This window comes from Pseudochaenichthys georgianus, chromosome 21, assembly GCF_902827115.2.
Source record: "Pseudochaenichthys georgianus chromosome 21, fPseGeo1.2, whole genome shotgun sequence".
In the NCBI taxonomy this organism is placed as follows: domain Eukaryota; kingdom Metazoa; phylum Chordata; class Actinopteri; order Perciformes; family Channichthyidae; genus Pseudochaenichthys; species Pseudochaenichthys georgianus.
This window is the reverse complement of record NC_047523.1, coordinates 13,587,490-13,610,813: the sequence shown is the minus strand read 5'-3', so window position 1 is coordinate 13,610,813 and position 23,324 is coordinate 13,587,490. Positions and strand designations below refer to the sequence as shown.

At 38.7% G+C, this 23,324-nt stretch overlaps 1 protein-coding gene across 1 annotated transcript; it reads left to right on the top strand.

Annotated features, from left to right (window-relative positions):
• The first annotated feature begins 1,717 nt into the window (after positions 1 to 1,717).
• Positions 1,718 to 22,862, top strand: mrasa (muscle RAS oncogene homolog a). Its single transcript, XM_034109707.2, has 6 exons — positions 1,718 to 1,849; positions 11,927 to 12,188; positions 12,779 to 12,932; positions 14,481 to 14,580; positions 17,055 to 17,134; positions 19,211 to 22,862. The coding sequence occupies exons 2-6, from the start codon at positions 11,996 to 11,998 to the stop codon at positions 19,308 to 19,310; spliced, it is 627 nt and encodes a 208-aa protein (XP_033965598.1). The 5' UTR covers positions 1,718 to 1,849; positions 11,927 to 11,995; the 3' UTR covers positions 19,311 to 22,862.
• The last annotated feature ends 462 nt before the right edge of the window (positions 22,863 to 23,324 follow it).

Sequence of the window (23,324 nt, the reverse complement as noted above, 5' to 3'; positions counted from 1 at the left end):
ACACACACACACACACACACCACACCACACACACACACACACACACCACACACACACACACACACACACACACACACACACACACACACACACACACACACACACACACACACACACACACACACACACACACCTTATCGTTATCTATCTTTTTGACCTCTAGCTAAAACAAACCAAGGGTGCAGTGTTATATCCATATTTTTTAAGCAAAAATAATGACCATACTTTATGGTAAATGATTACCTTGTATGTCTGTATCATGCTTTTACCCCTTGAAATGCAATAACATCTACAAAGGTGCAATTAATTCAAAATGAAAAAAATAGATGTTGTCCAGTAAATAAGGGTTAGGGTTATCATTGTAGTCTTGTTATCATCGCATGATTACAAGATGATGTAGCTTGTCTCAAAATTAAGTGAAAAAGATTCATAATAACAATAACATTTCTCATCTTATAATCATCACAGTCAGTTTTGAGTCACATTTATAAGATTCCAAAATGTGTAATAAAGAAATACACAAGATGATTGTGATTGTGTATTTTCTGATAAATGATGTAGCTCCTTAAAAAAACATATGATCTTCAGTTGTCTATGTATTGTGCTGACAGCAGATGAATTCCACAAAGTCAAAGAGGAGGCAGATTGAAATATCTCGACTGAAATGACATAAAAATAAAATGGTTGTTCCACGTGTAATAAAAGTGTTAAATGTATTAGAGAGTGAAACATTCATCATGCACACGTGTAAAATGAATGATGGTTGAATTCCATTGAGCTGTTTCATGATCCTGGTATTAATAATCGTGACCACCACTGTCTCACTTTCATGGTTTACTGGGACACTCAAATAGAACAGAGAAATGTTTTACGTTATAACTAACACTGGTGCATTTCTAGACCAAGTCAACATGTCTTTAAAAAATGCCTGTTGTCTTTTATTTTTTGTCTTTTTGGTTGCCTACTTTTTGTATAAATTCCCATTTTTTTTATAAAAGTGCGATGTCACGGGATAAACATAGTTGCATTTCAGCTGTTGAGGTCTTCTTTAAACTAAAAGAAACACGTGTAGAATAAAACAATCTACAATTTAAAAGAATGGATGAAAAATGTATCAAACGACACTTCTTTAAGTTGTATGACTTTCACCTGTTTCTGAGTCTTCAAGTATACAAAAGAGCTGTGTGTCTCTATTTCATAACCCGTTGTGCTAAATGCAGAGATAACATAGTGTTTTTTGCAAGCAGAAAATAAAATCATCTGAAAAGTATAAAAACCTGATTTAGGTAATTACTGTTTCATACATGATTTTTCCATTCTTTAATTAACACGATTAGTTTTCAATGTCTTAACTAACAAAAAGCAAAAACATTTTCCCTTCATTAATCCATTTAACTCCCCTTACATTAGATATGGCTAATTTAACAGGACTAGCCCTTTAAAGAAGTCCTATAAAGGAACAGTCCATTTCACAAAAAATGGGGGAGTCAGTCACTGCTTCGTGAGATTTAGACATTTAAACACAAACACCTACATTATAAAGAAAAAAGAACCATTAACTTTCAAATTTCTATAACGCTTGAATGTCTCACTCTCTGAAAAAAACATTTAATGGTTTAATATTTTCACAAAAAAGACGTCCCCCCCTTCAGGGCTTTTTCTATTAATAGCATCAGCTGTTTGCAATACAAAGATTAGCTATTCAACGTATTGTTTCGCAGATGTGGGGAGCACACTCCCGTCTGTGGTGAAAGGGCGGCGGTGGTTTGAAGCCGAGAAAGAGGGAGATGAGGAGGAATATGTCGGTGTGAGGACGTCCTTTGTGCTCACGACAGCGAAACTCATATCGGTAAGTAGCTTTCCTGCTGACAGAGAGAAGGTCGTGAATGCGGGCGTCTGTATCAGGGACAGTGAAGGCAACACCTAGCGTTAATGTAAAACTCCTCTCTGTGTATCAACAATTTACTCTCGGCTAGCTAACTGTCACCGGGTTTTTGACTAATGACAGCGTAGGTAAACAGTCAAGGGAAGTTAGCTTGTGTTAATTTAGAGTTGAACGACTGAATTCAGTTGCGGAAATTCCTTTTTGCTGCAAACTTCACGAAAAAAGATGAAGCAACCGAAATCCGTTATTCAGGGGCGGCTATTGTCGGTTCTCCAGACCGCCGCTCACACTCAGGACACGGGCCTTGCCTCTGTGTGTCAAAAAATGTTCCCCGAAACAAAAACACACTGTCTCTTACTTATGTGAGGGATATTCATGAAGCTTCCATTGTATTTTTTAACCCCTCGGTTGTTTTTTTTTCAAACAGCAGCATATATACACATCGGTGTTCAGCTCTGAGGAGGAAATGTGTGCAGATTTAACCGCTGGACACACAGAGAACGAGGGATTCGGTCATGGTATCAAATCAGTAAGATGGAGAGCAGTTCAGAAGCACCGTCAGACACACACACACACACACACACACACACACACACACACACACACACACAGCACACACACACACACACACACACACACACACACACACACACACACACACACACACACACACACACACACCACACACCACACACACACACACACACACACACACACACACACACACACACCACACACACACACACACACACACACACGTTTGTGTTTTTGAAGAGAGACTCAGACGCGTAGAAACATCTAGACCGGTGCAGGACAACAGAGCTGTACATAACAAGCATGGCAGACGCACAATAAAATAGATCAATGGATTGAAATGTGACACTGACACGTGTTGTGTTACCGATCAATGCTTTAAATAGACACTTAGAAATTGTGTTAGTTACTTTATAATATCTATCTATTTTTCTACAAAGAAGGTCTGAGATTAATCATAATCCCGACACCAGTTCAAAGTTAGTTTTTACCAATGATAAAACTATTTGGTGATATCTTGTGGAGTCGTTCTTACTTTCCTATGCAATTTCCCCCTTCTTGCCACTGTCAACCGGCTAAACAGTTTGCCTGGTCACACACACACACACACACACACACACACACACACACACACACACACACACACACACACACACACACACACACCCACACACACACACACACACACACACACACACACACACACACACACACACACACACACACACACACACACACACCACTATTTATAGCAAAGTGAAATCACTAGATAATTTGGCTTTCATCATAACTTCATAGAGATCTTAATCCTTGCTGATGATGATGATGATGATGATGGTAGCTGTAGAACATTTCCCCAAAGCTTCATTTGACCTTTGACCAGGGAATTACCCTCTGGATGATTGGTGGAGCGAAGTTTCCCAGCTATGCCATTCAGTGTATGCAAGGCTTGTGTCACACATGATTGAATGATTCCTATGAGATGCATGTTTATGGGGTTCTATGACACCTTTTGAGGTTTCTTGGCAAAAGTTTGGCATATAAAGTGTTGTGAATCAGACTTGTGTGACCATAGGGTATTTCAAATATGAATGTTAACAGGGAATGGAATGATAAGGTACTTTTATTCCATAATATTCCAATCCTAATTTGTCCAAATGTTTTTTGTGGGTACAGGGATAGCCTACCCTTTCAGATGGAGACAAAGGACAGCCGAAGGACAGCTACGATCAAGTGTTTATTTCTCTTGCGTTCAAGTTTCACTACATGTTCAAATTGTATTCAAGGTCAGTCTGTCAAATCTAATTTCAGAAAACCTATATCACAAACATGTTAAGCAAACTGTCTTTACTGTTTCTGATTCGGCCCTAATATATATATATATATATATATGTTTTTCAACAGATTGGATATGTCCTAGTTTCAAAGTTGGTTAGGTTCTATATTCCTCATTTTTCTATCCAAAGAAATCCACTTGACATTTAGGTTTGGAGTTTGCCTTAAGTTTTGACGCAGGTATCCTTTGTCATTTAGCTTTCTAGCCAATTGATGTGGTCTTATTTTGTGCATCTGTAGTCTGCCTCAAAATCACCCTGATGATGTAATCTCTTTTTGGACTCACTGGTGTCCTTGTAGTGTCAGCTCATTTATTAAAAACAATAGATTGTTTCATTATGTAAGACAGTACTCATCTATAAGTCAAACAGAGACACCATTAGTTCTTACAAAATTTCAATCAGAGTTTGTTCAAAAATCATACAGAAAACAATTATTTGTAAAATAATAACGTGATGTTCATTTAATCTCGGTATTGATTTACTGACGGCCCAAAAACACAACAACTTATTTCCTTGCATGGCAATATTATAGAAAACATAAAGGCCACTGTGTTGATTTATATACCTACACTACCGCTCTAATTAGTATATTGATAATGTTATTTAGTTCTTGAGCCCTGCTTGACTGCTGTCAGTGGTGTCTAATGTGTATGAGAAATATAGTAGACTCCTAGTATGTGATTGTTTTCATTTGAATTGATAAAGATTGAATGAAAAAGTGTTTTGCAGTTAAAATACAGATCGGTCCAATTACAGTAAGAAGTACTCCACCATTCATTCACATCCTGTATCCTTGTTGAAATGTCCAAACATCCAGAAAAAGAGTGAATAATTAGAGTGGATAATGGAAAGGTCAGAGTAGGAACTGCCCCCAGCAAGTCACATTACATAAGGGAGTTATTTGGGTTGTGTGTATGAATGGCAGCCTTATCTACAGAGAATGTTCAAAAATGGCATAGTGTTATAAAAAAGACATGAAAGTAATTTATGGCTCAATGAGTTCTCAAATAATGCTGAGAGAGTCAAGTTAGTCATTGGTGATGACCCACAGTCATGTGATCAGCTGCACAGACCTCTGTTAGGCTGCGTGCACTTTGTTCTCTCTGAATGTTGCAAAGGGTCTTACAGATCCAGAGTGGTTGAGGAATGAGACCTAAACACGTGAATGGGTTAGCATTAGCACTACCAGGCTCCGTCTCACAGTCATTTCTTTTGGGTTGGATTCCTAAAATAAGGTGTGTGGTTAATACAAGTTTACGAGATTTTCACATTTTGTTATGACATAAAATACATCAGAAAATACCACCCTGATGAACATGTGGAGCTTTTGTATGTCTTTAAAAACTGCGGTTACTATCACGTGACTAAATGAGACTTCTAAACGTCATCACTCCGTACGTTAGCCGTCTTTCGCTTAGCGGTGTTGACGTGAAGCCATGCGACTCTGATGTTATACGTTTCTAGCCTAACATTAGCTAGCATTTCCATTTGAATGATCATATAAGTGGTGTCAATATGTGGAGATTATCCTGCAGAACAAAACGTGTAAGTATCATAATCATAAGTGTGTGTTCAACACAGATCCTCATTTCTGCAATATTCCAAAATCTAATGGAAAAATCCCACCGCTTTTAGTCAGACGAGCCATTGCCATGCTAACGTCTGGGCGGCTCTACAAAAAGAAGTCATATCTACACCACTATAATGTCTGTCACTATGGGAGAAAATAGGATGAGGGGGCAAGCTAATATAGCTTATCTCATGTCTGAATGGACCACATCATTCAGTTCTGAGCAAATAAGTTGTTCAAATTAGACCTGAAATAAGGCTGGGTGAAAAATCAATTCTAACATTATAGACCAAATACCCTGATGTCAATTTGACAACAGTGTTGGGTTTACCATCGATGCTTTCACAAAATAGTTATATAAATTATAAATCAGTAATATGGATTTAATGATAAAGCGTACAAAGGCAAATAAGAGAACAGCTAGAACAGTCTCGTAAATCCAGAAAAATGACATAACTTTACTGTAATGCAGCCGTTAAAACCAGAACAATTAACACTTATAATGAATCAGAATTGTATCAATATCACAAAATGGACCAGTGCAATATCCAAATTGCAGTGATTGAAATATTTGGTGAAAGCACGACATGTTATCACACAGTATCATAGCCTACTGCTGCTAACATAACCATCAGTTTGAAACACTTCTTTGCATCTTACTTAGGGTTGCAAAGTTCTGGGAATTTTCAAAGATCAGTGCATGACATTAAGGATTTTTGGAGATGGCCCTGAGCCATGGTCCAGCCAAGCTGGAATGAATGGTTGCCCTCTCCTTCTCCTCATAGTCTCTGGCCTTCTGGATTCTCTCTTCTTCTGACTGGGATTCTCTTTTGATTCTCTTTTTGGGGGGGGGGGGAATGCAGCTCAGTCTTTCTCTTCTTCTTTCCAGGTTGTTCACCTTGCTTGGGTGGACTAAGAAACATTGTAATACACTGACTTTAAATGATTTGATCGTCAGCATCAGAATCCGTAACAAATTGAAATTCCCGCGTAAATGTGGTTGCATTCGATTCATTGTCCGGGTAGTATTCATTGTATAGAAATCGTATTGACCGGGCCAGCCCGAACATCGCGAAGTTGGTCGAACGAATGCCTCCTCATCCGGAAGCTGACCGAGCAGACCCGAGCAGCAGTCAAGAGGAGCCCGAGCGCATCCGCGAAGCACACAAAATGGCGACGTCCATGAAGATGGCAACTTTTTCATCGTTTTCCAACCGATTTGTGTATTCACAATTGCCATAATAGATTGCCCGATCGGGCAGCCAGCAGGTGAGGCTTCATTGCCCGAGCTAAATACTAGATTGCCTCGGGCCATCGGGCAGTCGTTAATGTCGAGTCATGAAGATGGAAACTTTCCATGGGAATAAACTGGGAATTTTCTAAATTGAAGGTTGGCTCTTCATAGGGATATATGGGATTACGGGAAATGTTCCGCCCCTTTGCAACCCTAATCTTACTGCACATTCAAGTTGTATCGAACTTGTGTAGGAGACGCTAGAGATGTACACTTTCAATTGTTTTTTGTGAAGGTTACATCTATTTAGTAATTGTATTGCCATGTTGGCAAGCAGGGTGACTGTTTGAGTTATTCTGTATAAAGTGCACATATGATAATTCTTTACTACATGAATAATTGAAAAATATTGCCAATATTGATGCTGGTAGAGAAATGGCAGGTTCCTTTGTCTTTATTTTGGCAGACACAGATAGCCCCTTACAGCCAGGAACCAGAAACCCCCTTCTCCCAGGTACAAAACCCAGATTAGCCTAAAAGTCAGTCATTGAATATTTAGGAACATATAGATTTTGATCAACCATGCCGCATTTCATACAATTAAACCCCCCCCCCCCCCCCCCCCAAAAAAAAGCGTTTGTCGGCAGCTTCAATACATTTTGAACTCAATGGACTGAGTATTAACACATCCTTTGAATGATCGATGAGTGTTCCTATCAGCGCTACAGTAGAGGCCGGGGCGTGCACCGCTGGGTTCCTCCTTATTCCTTTTCTGTGAGATGTTTTGCTGCTTTGTTCCCGTGTGAAGAGGGAAGTCCCTTTATCCTTTCCCAAGGAAACAACTCACTACTTCTCAAGAGTCCAGAGTGGCTTTATGGAGTCATGGTGAGGACAAAATACAAAACCACACCAGATGAATATGTCAAACCCTACATAGAGTCATGTCCATGTTAGTTAGGTGATGTGATGATTGAAACAATATGTCACTAGTCCTATAGCAAGTGAAACAACATACACAAGCAGTAGTATATTTAATGATTTACATGTGTTGTGGTCCCATAGATATGCCACACTGCTGCGTGTGTGCAACAAGACGTCCACAACATTAGGATAGATATGTAATTGTGGTTAACCGATATAAATAAGAGTCGCAGTGATTAGCTTGGCTTCTTCTACAGAAATGTGGTTTTAGAGTTCTGAATTGTTTGACCATTTATGTTGTGATGCAAAATAGAATCAGCGTGATTCTGTTGATAAAGTGCATGAATTTGAGTCCAGAGTTGGTAGTGCAAACCCCAAAGCTCTTGTTAGTGCACACCCCGGCCTCTACTGTAAAGATCATGGTTTTGGGTACATTTGTATAAATATGTTGTATCTCGTAATTCAAGTAAATGTGGGTTGTTCTCTGTATTAAATTAAAACCTTAGTATTTCTCTGACCAGGTGTAAATGTTTCCTTAAAACAATTGTGTTTTTGCAAATATAAGTTGTATACAAATGCAATGTCTCTGAGACAAGTAACCAAAATACAACCACACTTCCAATACATCATGACATATCATAATCAGTAACAAAAAGGGCAAAACTGGAGTTCCATTTGTCTTGTTCGTTATGCACACAACTGCACTTTTAAGAGGGATTTTACATGTTTTAGAATGTCTGAATTCCCAGGGGTGGTAAATGCCAGTTTAGTGTGAATAAAATGCCAAATACAAGAGTAAAGGTTCCAGACTCAATGGCATCATTGTTATCACAGAGTGTTGTGTGTACGATACTTAAAGCTTGTCCTCATGCACCCTTGGTTGTCCCTCTTAAAAAAACACATTTGGAAAGCCATACTGTACAGCCACATTGGTCTGATGACTAACTTTAGTTGGGCACATATTTTCCTCTGCCAAGCTTCCACTCTGAAAGGAATTTGGTTTGAGCCAGTGTCTGTGGATTATTTGAGTTTCCCAAACAGTGAGTGGTGTTTCAGAGCTGTGCCCTCCAACACGTAGACTCACAGAAGGAAACGCTGACACACCATATGTCAAGGTTATGACTTAGCTACAGGCATGGTGTGAAAGCCCCACTGGTAGCAGGTACTGTGACTTCCCAGTGCTTCTCAAGCTGTCCTGTTTTTGCTTTTCTGCACGGAGTTAAAAATCTAAGGCGGTGTCTCGCGAAATGGTATAGCGGCGTAGACATATACTTTGTGGCTTTATGACAGCCAGCAACCCGAGGCATTTTAACGCCAGGAATTTGGCTCGGAAATTCTTTGCCCAACCTGGCTGACTGACGGCTTCAAAATGACCGACTGGCTTTGGAAAGGAAGGAAACATCTTCCTTCCCTCCATTGTGCTGGGCAGGAAAAGATGGACTGCAGCCAGCTGACAGCTGTTTCCTGGTGGATGAAGGAGGAATGGGTGCGTGGGTGGATGGGCGGGTGGCTGCTGTTGGTGTTGTGCTAGTAGTGCGTGAATGGGCTTTTTTTCTGCTTGTGACTGTTGGTACAGTTTCATGAGAACTACACATCTGAAGGAATAGATTAGTTTTATTGCAAAAAATGTTAAACTTTTATTGGCTTGACTAGTAAATGACATTTATATTCCGTTTTCTCCCACCAAAACGTTGCAACACAAGGCCTTATGAAAGGGTTGAATGCATTTTATTCCTCAAAAACATAAACAAAAAAAGATGTTTATGAATAATTGAGATTATTAAAACGTTACATCCCTGTTTGCTAGCTTACACTCTTTTAGCATAATAGTGTGAAAGAAGCAGCAAGACTGTTGTCGGTTCAGTAGCACTACGGTCAATAACTGTACAGGATACCTTTAAGCTAGCTTTATTTGATTATATTTCTGTTGTAAATTATTGTGATTGTTGTAATGTGTTTTTATTACATGTACAGCACTTTGGCTCGACCAAAAATCTCTTTTAAATGTGCTATAATGTCCAATTTCCTCAAACCCCCCAGGACTAAGCTCCGTACTATGGGAGACCGGGCCTTCTGCTCGGCTGCTCCCAGCCTGTGGAACACTCTCCCCGACCAAATGAGAGCACCACAGACCGTGGAGGCTTTTAAAAAAGGCCTCAAAACCCATCTCTTCAAAAGAGCCTTTGCCTAGACATTTTTATCACCCTTTTTATTTATTTATTTTTTTTAAAAATATTATTGCTTTTTTTATTAATTCTATCGTGTTGTGTAATGTTTATTTATACTGTTCATGCTCACTACTTGTAGCACTTCGGGATTTGCACTCAAATATGAAGTGCTTTATAAATGGAACTCATTATTATTATTATTACTGTATAAATAAAACTGGATTTGATTGACAGTTAAACTTGAACCTGCTTCAACTCAGATTTTGTGTTGCAAAATGACTGTTTCAGTTGAGTCAAACCCACCCTAAGGTTGTTGTCGTTTAAGCTTTTTAATAATTGTCCTTATCAGATCATTTTAAAGGGCCGTTATTATGCGTTTTCGGTTTTCCCCCCTTTCCTGTAGTGTGTTATAGTGCATTGAAATGGTCTACAAAGAATACAATTCCAAAGTTCCCTCCACAGGAAGTTTCTCTCGCACATATGCCATAAGAGCATGAGATTACATTAAATTCTACAGTATACATAAAGCGTGCATGTTATTTCCCATATTGCTTTGAACCATACAGTACAGTTTAAATGCGGAATGATATGTTTCTAAAGTACTGTACACACTGCTCCCCTGAGGTGTGAATGCAGCTGAATCATTTGCTCATTTTAAAATAGATTTGGTTTGAATGCATTACTGTACTTCCCTTACGTAAAAAAGAAAAACCCTCGTCTGTTAAACCTCTCATCCTCTAGTAAGATGGAGGTTTTCAAAAGGCCATCATTACAAACTACAGTTAGCCATCGCATTACTCTGATGGTTCTGCGGTTATACTTATTTTCTGAAAGTAGACGTCATTAGCGTGGTTTCTGCTCTGAGGCCAAACCAGGCTTTCTGTGGCTTTCCTCAGCTGCTTCTCCTCACAGTTGTGATGTATTTATTCTGTGAGTGGCTTTGATTAGAGCCAATCACGCCAGAACAGTATAAGTGGTTTTATATAAAGCTGGTTGCCTAAACCCTCTTCTCAAAGCAGTTTGATCGTGGCTGCTGCTCTTGTGTCTTTACAAGAAATGTCAGTGTACAGAAAATATGACGATAATGCTCTCCTCCATAGAAGGAAGGCGCTAATCTTTATGACGAATGCAGCTGCATTTCCTGTAGCTGCCTCTCAATACAAGCTGTTTGTGGTTTACCAGTGGAAAGCTTTATGAGGCAGCAGCCACACAACACACTTCAGCTCTAACAAGCACGGAACCTACTTTTGATTTCTCATCAAACATTTGGCTTTTTGTTGCACTTTTTGAATGAAATTCAAAAAGTGCAACAAAAATGTACTCAAAGTTCTTACACTTAAAGTTAAAGAAAGAAATGCGCAAGAAGGGCATAACATAAATACAATAAAGATATTTATAAAAACTTCAGAAGTTAAATGTCTAAAAGAAAATAGAATAATTCTATTTTCATAAACATAAGAAGTTAAAGTCAAATGTCAATTCAAAGATAAATAGTATAAAATAGAATAAAACGATTTAAATGATATAAGAAATTAAAGCGACATTGTGCAAATAAATGAAACTATAGAATACAAATATTTAATTAACATAAGAAGTTAAAGTCAAATGTCAAATACAATTTTTAAAAGAGAACATGAGGATTTTGAGTAACAATTTGCAATAAAAAGATAAAACAAAAATACATTCAAGATATTTATAAAAACATAAGAAGATAAAGAAAAATGACCAGTAAAAGAAAAAGTAGAATACAAATATTTGTAAAATCACAAGTTAAAGTGAAAATGTGCATATTGCACTATAGTATATTACAATATATAACACATACTATTATATGAGAAGTTACCCTTTATTTTGGATTGTTCCTATAATGCTTGTGCAACATTATCAGATTGCGCATGCTGACTTCCACCACACAAGATCATATTGGTAAAACAAGCCATATAACCAATCCAGTGTCACTGAACTTCAGTCAATATATTAGTCCAAGCCACTCCTTATCAGCTTCTTTGTAAAATATGTGTTCTTCTTACATCTTTCCGCCCTGTTTTCAAATGATGTACAACTGTCATCCAGTTTGTTGTATTTCTCCTGTGGGTGCCGTGCAACACTGTAACTGCTTTATTTTGCCCCACATCTCTGCCTTGATCCATAACTCCTATCTGTGGTCTCCATGGCGATAAAAAAGCAGCTGCAACAACCTCGCTCCCTCTGTCTGTTGTCCCCTGCTATTGTTAATCCCTTTATTCTTTCTTCCCCCCCCCCTCTCCTCCATTTCAGCCAGGTGTGTCTCCTCAGCTACCTCCTAGCCTTATTCTTCTCACCTTTCCCACCACTGTCGAGGTAGCCATGGCGACCAGCGCACTGCCAAGTGACAACCTGCCAACGTACAAGCTGGTGGTGGTGGGGGATGGTGGTGTCGGGAAGAGTGCTCTGACCATCCAGTTTTTCCAGAAGATCTTTGTGCCGGACTACGATCCCACGATAGAGGACTCGTATCTGAAACACACAGAGATAGACGGGCAGTGGGCCATACTGGATGGTGAGTGGAGCAGCATGTCAAGGGGACATTCATTTTGAAAGTGGAGAACAGTCATGCCTCTGTTTTTTACAACATTAAATATGCCAATAAACAGCCCACTGGTGAATGTGTGAAGCTGGTAGAGATAGGCAGACAGTGGATCGCACTGGAAGGCGTAGTAGAAAGAGAAAATAACATCAGCTGCTGGGAATTATAATACTAATGGAAACAATCCGTTTTTAAACAGGTCACATTCACAAAACTGCACACTGTCCTTTAATGAATACTGCAAACTGGATCAGTTGCATTAGAAAATAAATGTACCAATGCTTTTGTTTGAAGGTTTTGGCATTTTGTATGGGTTCCATTCATTGAGTCAAAACAGACATTTGGGTTTTTAACAAAGAACAAAAAAATGAAACACCAAATGGGACGGCAGGAGCCATGGTATAGGAAAAGCAGACCACATAGTATACTACATGCTCATACAAGACATAAAGTACAGTATGCTCAAAGCTATAAATCCTCTGTTTGGATTTTGAATGAAAAGGGCTGTAAAAGAGAAACCCTTTTATGCAAAGTCATGCATTTGTGTCCCTCCATCCTGGCAGTGCTGGACACAGCGGGCCAGGAAGAGTTCAGTGCGATGAGGGAGCAGTACATGAGGACAGGAGACGGATTCCTCATCGTCTTCTCTGTGACGGACAAGGCCAGCTTTGAACACGTCGACCGGTTCCATCAACTCATACTGCGGGTCAAAGACAGGTAACAGCAGAAACCTCTTTTCTCCATTCACACAACCAATGAATTTTAAGGTATGATTCTTATCGTGTATACAAAACTCCTGTTTATTGACTTTTATGTAAACTACTTATTTTTACTAATGCAGAGAAAATCAAAGAATACTGGGGGCCCTGAGGGCTCAACAAAATATCAAATGGACACAACACGAGAAAATAAAGAAATATCCTTAACAGTTTTAACATGGCACGTGAAGCATTTAGAAAAAGCATTGCAAATAGAGAAGCTCACAACAGAACATTACTGTTTCCAGGGGATATTAAAAACTGGTGCACACACCTGATCCACTCTGGTTGTTGTGATCACATTTTGCTAACCATCATTGTGACGGCATGATTAAAATACTTTCATATATGTATAATATATAGGTTGGTTAAGATGTTTCTTCATTTACTTGCATTGTGTCTATTCAAGCTAGTTGTCTTTATTTGCAGTATGTTGAATTTAAAGGTTGATGGTACCTTGACATTTCTTATAGAGAACTCCAGCCCAAAGACATAGGTGTGAACAAAACAGCTGCAAATGTTTCCACATGTAAGAAATGTGACATATCTGTCCAACCAGCCTCACATTTAGTTGTCTTTAAACTGTAAATAAACCTACAATGAAGTCCTTTGATTACCCCAAACATATTTCAAATATGCTATGACATCTGCTTAGCATCCCTTTCTTATGAACATATAAAAACTATTCGAATGGCTTTGTCTAAATAAAGTCTTTTTGGGAAAGTCAATCCTAGGACTTGTTGAATCTAAATAGTTGTTGGGCAGTTTATCTACCCTAATCATTTAGACAATGCACCCAGAAGTTCAAAACAACCAGTACATTGAAAATCTGTTTTGTAAATAAAGTAAGCTACCATACCCGGAACACAGAATTACAAAAAAAGGAAGTTGCTCTGTCAGATGATTTCTTACCACCACTGATGTTGTGTGGGTTTTGAATACCATGTCTGTGGTTGGGCTGCACCTATCAAGTTTTTGTCCAAAATGTTGTAACCAGTAGAAATGTTGGCCTTAAAACCTAAAAAAAGATACCAAGTGAGCTCTATCACACTATCCTCTGATGTAGGGAAATACACAATGTGTCTAGCAGTGTCACATCAAAGAATTGTATCCTCATATAAGGCCACCCCCCCTCAGGCCTGTTTGAGTTCTGCTGAATCGGCAGACATGGTACAATCCGAGAGGAGATTTGCATCTGTTCTCTGACAGTGACTGACTGTAGCCAATGAAACGGCTTGAGATAGAACAAAAATAGAAACGGGAACTAAGCTAGTTGCTGTGTGTCCACATTTAGAGTTCCTCTCTAGCTTATTTTTCCACAAGATTTAAGTATTGCAGGAATCTGACACCTCTCAGACAATTTGCAAAGCCTTTGATCTTTCTATTCAAAATGTAGGCATATCAACATTGGCCTAAGACCATGAGACACTCTGCAATTGCTTCTGAAATGATTGAATGTAGTTATAAAGGGATACCTGACTTTGTGTGTGTGTTCTTTTGCTTTCAGGGAGGCATTCCCCATGGTGCTTGTGGCAAACAAAGTTGACTTGGTCCATCTGAGAAAGATCACCACCGACCAGGGCCAAGAGATGGCTGCCAAACACAACGTAAGCAGTGAATTTGTTTCAGCCCGTTTGCCCTAAACTGATCCCTCTAACAACGTTTCTAACTGGAGTTTCTTACAAGTGCACATGTAAGGATTTTTGAAAGAAACAGTGAGAGCATGTCCTTGTATGTGAAGGATTTAAATCACAGTCAAACTGAAATCAACATCAAAAGGTTAATGTTGTTTCCACAGCTGCACAGTAGACCATTCTTGAACCAAACAAAAACAAGATCTAAAGAAACTATTTCTAAATGGAGCCGTCTCTGTGTAAACAACAATTTGGTTCACATTATCGTATTCCCGCCATTTTTGTAGAGAGCTCTATCCAGACTGAAACACCTGAACATCATGTCATGTGCTTCTTCTTGGCCCTCATGAAAATAATTGGCCCATCGCAGCCAACATCAGCTGACCAGATCATCCAATCCAACATTCTAACAGTTGTGCTGCTCATTGATCACATATCTCAGCGTCTAAAATGCGTGGTCACATAGTTAAAAACGACAGAAAGTTGTCTTTTCTACAAACACATCAGTTGCTCTGCTGAGTGTCATCCTGTTACACATCCATCCAATGTCCTCCTGAACTCTGGGAGGACTCCTAACTGTAAATGTGTGACGTTGAGTGACAAAAACAGCATGAATCCAGGTGATAAGCTCAGCTCTGAAGGCAATTTAAATAAAGAATCAAAGTTATAATTCATCATCAGCTTTATTGAAGAGACTCTCGGTCCATTTTTAAAAGACATCCAACACTCAAATATAATAAAAAAAGACAGTTATACCAATGTTTCCACAGAAGTGACTGGTATCGTACAGTACTGAGACACGGACTTGAAAGCAGCATAATGATGAGAAACATTCAATCGACAGATGAATTTGTTCATCAGATTCCTCAAGAGAGCATGGAACGTGTTGACTCGTGCATTACAAAACATTTCACTTGCACTACACAAGTGATTTCAAAGGCTGTCTTATCGAAACAGACACAGCACCCTCAATGTGCTTATGTCATGTTTTTGCTAAATCTCTGTGTATCCCTTACGCACAGAAACACCAGGCTGACTTTTAAGATTGACACTTAAAATGTCTGGAATGCCTATAGGACCATGATATTGTTATTCCATCCCATTTTCACTGAACAGTTCTGCCAGGATAGCCTGATATTGCTGTTTGACCTAATGTCAGACTACATTAAAACAAGTAGACTTTGTGAACCTGGTCTGACAGAGGGCTGAAAGTGGGAAAAAGAGGTGTGTTACAATTTGTCTTAATTCCGACGTACTCTCAGTAAACGCACCACCACCATTAAAAGAGACAGAAGCAGGCAAAAATAACTTTAGAATAAAGCCACAAGCTGTGATGCTCTTAAGGCCTAAGGCCTCTTTTCAAACTTTTGATGTTTTGAAGTGATCATATGCAGCGAATCAGTGAAAACACTTGGGGCTGTTTCCAAACTGACTATCATCTGCCAGTTGAATCAGTACGGTAATTAGCCTGTGATGTTTTTCAAAGGCTGAGGCTTATGTTCCTTTACCAAATCATATTATGTCTCCCTCTACTTTATATTCATGTAGGTACATTTCATTCATAGCCCAACCTTATTGATTCTGTTAAAGCTGGTATTTCTACAGCTTTGCAGATATAGACTTGGCTTCATCAAGAGCTTCTAGTGATGGCTGCGTAGGACTGTTTCAAATTGATATGAACTTTATATCCCAAAAATAACTTTTAAGTACAAAATAATTGCCCAATTTATCTCAATAAACACTTTAAGCCTTTAAAATAAAACATGTTCAATGCGGTAAAATAACTCCGGTTTGCCACACACCTTTTAATAAACATGTACTCTATAAATAACATTTACAGTACATGACCACTATTAAACAATACTTTTTTTTCATTTTAAGTATGATGACGTAAATAAATATGACAACAGACATCTAAAACGTCTGTAGAAGTGTTAAAAAAAATACATTTAGTAGAGTTCTAGTAGTAATTCCATATTTCAGTGATACCACCCGAATGGCCCTTATGATTGAATTTGTCAGGGTTTAGAGCTGAGCAGGGAGGACGCCAAAGTGACTATCAAGAAAATCCTTTATTGCAGGTTGTCCAGGAAATAAAAGTGCTGGGCAAGGCAAAAAGAAAAAGAAAAAGAAAGGGAAAAGAAACAGAACTCTCTCTTCAACGTCAAACATCAAGAATCTGACAACAACTGAAAGAAACCCAGAACTTAAATACATGCAAGACTAATCACAAGGACAAGCCACAGGTGGGGAGGAAAGAAAAACACAGGTGAACTCAATCAGGTAATAAACTGGAGGGAAATCACAGAAACAGGAAATCAAAACAGACCTAACACAAGGGGTGAACACTTTTCAAAATAAAGCAGGAAAACGCAGACAGATTGTGACATTAAGAATAAAACGTATATTGAGATATATTTGAGATATTTCTGCTTTCGTTCCTCCAGATAACTTATATTGAAACCAGTGCCAAGGATCCTCCAATGAATGTGGACAAAGCCTTTCATGAGCTGGTCCGTGTTATAAGGTAACTTCATTCACTTTCCGTTATTCTCTATTCTCTAATAAGGACCCTTAAAACAGCTTGAGAACACTAGTGATTGGCCATTCAGACTCACCCTTTGTCCCCAGTGTGTATTTCCCTTCTTTAGAGATTTGTGTATGTCTTTATGAGATTTTTGTGGAAAAGTAAAAGTCCCGTTGGTATTTCCTGTGTGACACACATGTATCTTCAGAATAATACGATTTGTGTCCATGTTTTCAATGTGGTCATATCCTGCAAAGGGTTTTGTCATGTTTAAGAGCCCGGATACACACCCTGTATTTCACTTTTGAGAGTCCCGATTGTCCTCATGGCAGCTGTTTTGGCACATTATGGTTTAATGATGGATAAACACTTGCCCTCTAGTGGTCAGACTGTAGAAAGTCAGTGATACAGTGGTAGGATAAAGTAAAAAAAATGGTTGTGTATTTTCTGACTGATCAGAGCAGATCAGGCAGAAAGTGTTTCCATCCTCTATGTATCTCTCTATGTATCCCTCTATCCATAGGCTGCTTTGAACCCCCCCCCCCCCCCATAACATGTTAATGTGAAACCCAAAGAGGTGACTCATAGTATTGATTGGCTCTGGGTTTAGGATGACTCATTCACAGCCCCAATCATAATCTGAGCTGGATATATTAGTGCAAATCACTGTCGCAGCAAAAACATGCGGTTAAAACCGAAAAATTATGCTTACGAATTTAAGGACAAATACTAGAGCCGGGACTCGATTAAAAATTGTTATCTAATTAATTAGAGGCTTTGTAATTATATTAATCGAAATTAATCTCATTTTTAATCAAATATACATATTTGACCTGAGAACAGTGAGAAGCAATTTTCACATGGATTTTACTCCAAGTGGAGTGCAATCCAGGGAGCTGGTTATTTTCTCAGACGTGGATTTACTTATCCTGGCCCTGAAACCAGTCATCTAGTTGAGTGTGGGTTGGGTCAGGGTGTGGTTCCTTGCACTCGGAGTCGGGCTAACGTCCACGCTAGCTGCTACATGCTTTGCATTTAGGTGATACTTTAGGCTTGATGTGCTGCGGTGATATGCAAATTCTTTTTTGCATAATTTGCACACAACCGTGCTCTTGTCGACGCTTCCATCCGTCCGTTTTTTAAAACAAAATGTCCCATCCACGGGACCGACCAAAGCGGTCTCATCAGCTTGTTCGTTCATGTTTGACTATTGTTCACCGTGGTTTGTTGTTGTTTGAAGTCCCATGCTGAAGTCATGAACGTTAGTTGGTGCTCCAGTATAATCGGTACGCCTGAAACTCATCCAGTGAGAAACGTTCCGCTGTGCAAAAATAAGTGCGATTAAAGTGCGATTTAAAATGCGTTAATTTGTGTAATTAATTAGTCTTAATTAACGCGTTAAAGTCCCGGCGCTAAAAAATACATTAAAGTGGGTTGTATGTTTAATGAAAAACATACAACCCACTCTCAGTATGAATCTATCTTTATTGTCTAACTATCAGGAGTCAAATAAGCACATTTCCTTCAAGCTGCATCTTTTAGGTGACAGATGAGGTATAATTAGGATTTTGGTAATTGTTTTTATTATTAGTCAAGTCATTTCTTAAGCAAACATGTCAGAAAATGCCTCTCAAATATGGAAATGTATTAATATATGAGTTTTTATCATTTTAAAGTTAATACCTTTGGGTTCTGGACCCACGAAACAAGTCACTGAACTTTGTAAAACTCTTTTTCGATTCATCTAGAAGATATTTGTCGGATTTATCTTTAGTTACAGCCCTTATTTGTGTTAAATGATTCCTTTGTTACTGGCTTCCACCTCAACTTATAACCAATAAGTTGAATGAGCATCCTTAATGATCATGATTAACTTTTTTGTATCTAATGTTAATGTTTTTCCAATTTGTTAAAGCACTTTGAATTGCCTGGTGTTGAAAGGTGCTTTATAAATAAACTTGCCATCCATTGCCTATTTTAAAACTATGATTAGATTACTGCATCGTAAGGTGAACCAAATCCTGAGTTTAGATGATTTGTAACACCTTTTCTTGTATGTCTTCTCTTTGTCCACAGACAACAGGTTCCAGAGCGAAACCAGAAGAAGAAAAAGAAGATGAAATGGAGAGCAGAGCGTTCAGCGGGTACCCACAGGTTCCACTGCGCCATATTGTGACCTCCTGTTTACCATTCGTAACACCCACACACACATCCACACGCACGCCCACGTACCTTTGGATGTCAGGGAACTCCCCAGCAGTGGTTAACTACTGGAGCACAAAAGGGAGGGGGATGCCTGGAAGGAGGAGTGAATCTCAAAATGTGGGACTCTTCACAAAGCCTTTGAATGAGCGCTGTGCCCTCTCTCCTCAATTTATGGTCCATTTTTTAAGGTCTATAAATCCCTCCCATCCTCTATTCCACACAGAACAGTTTCACAATGAGGTGTCATTTCTTTTTTCATTTCAACTGAGCCACTAGATGAAGGAATCTTGGGGGAAATGATATTGGAACTGTTGTCTTCTTGAAAAAGGAACAAATAGGGAGGACCCGGCTCATTAGCGCCTCGTTCTTTTTTTACGAAGTAACTCCTGAAAAATGGTTCTCACCTTTTATATCCTCACACTCCTACGATATCTGGAAAAAAAGCACCTGTGTGATTTTTAAATATGTTATCATAAGGGCATAGTGGAAGAATATGAGAGGTAAGTTTTAGGGAGTCACTAGGCGTTGTCGGCTGGCAAACAGTGAGTGTGGCGGGACACTTTGCCGTCATGCGATGCTCCGGTTTGGGGAATGTCAGTTCAGAGAGGGACGGAAGGATGTGTCGAAGCAAGCGAAAGAAGGGGATGTGATTAGATAACGTGTTTCATATCGGTCCACAGGTGAGCTCTGTGGTCATATAAGCGCGTGGAATATGTGTTTAAATATTGTAATTGTAAAGGAGAGTGAGATGGGTTTATGTGGTTACAATATAGTGTCAACATAACAGGGTTTATACCAACACTGATGTATCAGCGGCCATGTTTACAGACTTATTAATGGATTATTTCCTCAGCATAAAAACACACACAATATATCAGAGCCATTTTTAAGTGTTTGAAATAATTATTTAGGTTGCCTCTTCAGCCATCAGCAATGGCACGAGTGCAGTCTTTATCAGTACTGTACGGACAATATCCCTATTTGTCTCTTTTTTTAAAGTCTTAAAACAAGTTACTTTCCATGTTTTTGTATCAAATAATATAGAAAAAATACAGTTATATTTGTGATATTAAAACATATAATCATACGTGGCAATGTAAACAAATTCAATGCTGTTTTACAAAGAGATCTGTAGGCGAATATTAACAAAATATAATAGAAAAGGGATAAAGTGAGTGGCGTGTTTCAGATCTGAAGCCGGCTGGAGAAGCTGATTTGCACTGGCCACTAACCAAAATAATGTGATGTCACTTTATTTCAATCTAGGGGGCTTTTTTCAGACCGCACCGCTGAATTCAGGACAATGAATCATGCTCAGCAAAGGAGAACACTCCTTTTGGATACATTCATACTGTAGCCCTGGGAATACATCAGGCTGTGTGTGAGGCTCCGGGGGCTTAAAGCCATTAAAACCTAGCTAATTGTAGGAGAAGACACACACTCCAAGCAACAAGACATTGAGTATATCCATGTCTGTCGTTGTGAGGTGGATAGAAATGTACAATTGAATAACCTATGAAATGGCTTGTACTGTTAACGCACTAAAAGTTTCGGTGGACAACTTCTTTTTGTCTGGATGAATACCGTCTCTTTAAGGAAATACATTTTTGCACTTTTAATACAATTTCAGACTTTCCTATTTGCATGTTGTTTTTCTGTTCAAAAACCTGTAAGTGAAATGAGAGGCACTGTTAAAAAAAAAAAGGAAAAAAAAAAGATTTGAATGTAAAATGGAATAACAAAACAAGCAAATAGGCAATTAGTGTTGTAGCGCTGTGTGTATGCCTTTGTGTTGATTGTGACAGATTAAATCCATCGGGATTTAATCATTGGAAAGATATTGAAGGAAACGTTTATGTTACTTTGAAAATAAGGAGGTAGAGTATGAAAAAAACTCAGTTATTTAATGGCATACAAGTTCACCTCAGCATGAAAGTGGAAAATCAACCTCAGCAAAAGAAGGACATCAGTATAAATCAACATCTACTGTTAAAGGGACTCCAAAGACTTTCAAGTGTCGAACATTGAGCAATGAAGCAACAGACTCTGGATTGTGGGGGAGGGAAAAAACAAAAAAAAACCTGAATGTGTTTGATGAAAAATGTTGCATCATGTATGTTTGATACCATTTTGTATTATTGATATGAATTATTGATATGATTCTTGCAAAGTGTTTTTTAAACAACTGAATAATTTATTACTGTCTGTTACCTCAGCGTGTCCCAGACCTGGACAGAAAGCTAAACTCACCCCCTCGCCCCTTTTTTGTTTTCTTTGGGGCTCTCAATGGGTCGTAGGCCTTTTGACCTTTGAGCCCCCATATGAAGAGACTTGTAATGTGTCGTGGACCAATAAAGATGAAGGAACCTCGTTTGGTCCTGGAAAAACAAAAGGACCTCTTCTTTACTGGAGCTCATGTGGATGGTCCCGCAAGATAAAATGTTATCACACAAGCGTCAAAACACGGAAAGTTTGTCGACCAATTTGTAACTATAAATGTGTATTTTTTTAAATGTGAAATTTGTTGATGGTTCAGATTTACATTTTGGGAATCCCCCTTATTGACTTTCTTTCTGAAATACATTACATTTTAAGATACAGCCTGCAGTTGTTAGCTTAGCCTAACTGGAACGAGATGGAAAAAGCTTATCTGGCTCCTTCTTAAAGTAAGAAAAGCAGCCAACCAACACTTCCCAAGATCAGTGAGTGTGTTACTTTTAGTTTGTTATACTGTATCTACAAGTTGTGGATTTCTTTCTTTTTAGGCTAGCTGTTTTAAGTCTTTCTGCTAAGAGCTAAGCTATGCTAACCGTCATGCGGGCTAACTTCTTGTTTAGTGTACAGAGTAGACACAAGAGCAGTAGCTATCTTCTCGTCTAATTCTCAGCAGAAAAGTTAATAAATGATTTCCAACAATGTCGCACAGTTCCTTGAAGCGGACTGGACTTTTAACTTAATTTAACTTTTTGTCTCAGTTCTAGGCTAATTTAACTTTTAGTTTTCAGGTCCAAAATACAGTGCACAATGTGAAAGTTACCTTTCTTGAGTGAATCATTGTGGCTGGTACAAAGAAACCTGCTGATTACTTCACATTTAAGGCAGACCAAATACAAAATGCTGAAAGTGAATATAGCGTCCTATTGATTATTCGACCCCTGGATTATATGTGAGTTAAATTGAGCACATTTGTTTCATTAAATGGAGAGGTTGCATTCGTTTTCAAAAAAGACACCAAGTATTGTTGGAGTTATGCAATTGATTTGATTCGTGTATGTCCTGGAACTTTGTCAGTATTTGGCAGTAAACTTTAAAGGCCTTGTTAGGTCTGGATAACAAAAAACAAAACATGTAGGCTATGGTGTTACACCAGTTGTGTAATCTGTGTTTTTGGACAGGTCTGTTGTGTTCTAACTGGCTGTGTCAGACTGAGGAGCTAGACAAGGCACAAACAAACTGTGGCCTTTTTATCTAGCCTCAGGGGTCGATTATATTTCAATAAAGACATACAAGTATTGTGACTTTGCATGCTTGACTGGTCTCTGTTTTATTAAAATGCCAAACAACGCTCAAACTGGCTGCTGAACGCCCGTGAACTACAGCCTTGCTGAACACAGTCTCACATGTTACTGAGAGGAATCTTGCTTGTTCAGCAGAAGCTCACCTCATTAATCTTTAGTGTTGTCAGGGTACATTGATTCCAACACCCTGAGAAGGCTGAAAGCCCAATTTTGCCTCATTGATTTAATCCCCCTGGGGGACATGAGGCAGGTAGGATTTTATTGATTTACATTCATGTTCTTTCAGTGAAATTGGTAAGGAGCGGTTATACCGAACATGAGACGAGACGATGAGACGCAAGAAAGTGTTCAGACTTATAAAAAAAGTATGGATATCATTTTACTTGAGTGCTTGATAAGGAACATTGCTTACACATTAGTATACTCAGCAATAATGTGGCCAAGGTAGCATCACTAAAGATGCTAAG

Bases quoted from the DNA above. Each gene is read 5' to 3' on its own strand.
- mrasa (XM_034109707.2), top strand. From the start codon at position 11,996: ATGGCGACCAGCGCACTGCCAAGTGACAACCTGCCAACGTACAAGCTG. The intron at 12,189-12,778 runs GTGAGTGGAGCA...CCATCCTGGCAG, and splicing joins GCAGTGGGCCATACTGGATG to TGCTGGACACAGCGGGCCAG. The intron at 12,933-14,480 runs GTAACAGCAGAA...TTTTGCTTTCAG, and splicing joins ATACTGCGGGTCAAAGACAG to GGAGGCATTCCCCATGGTGC.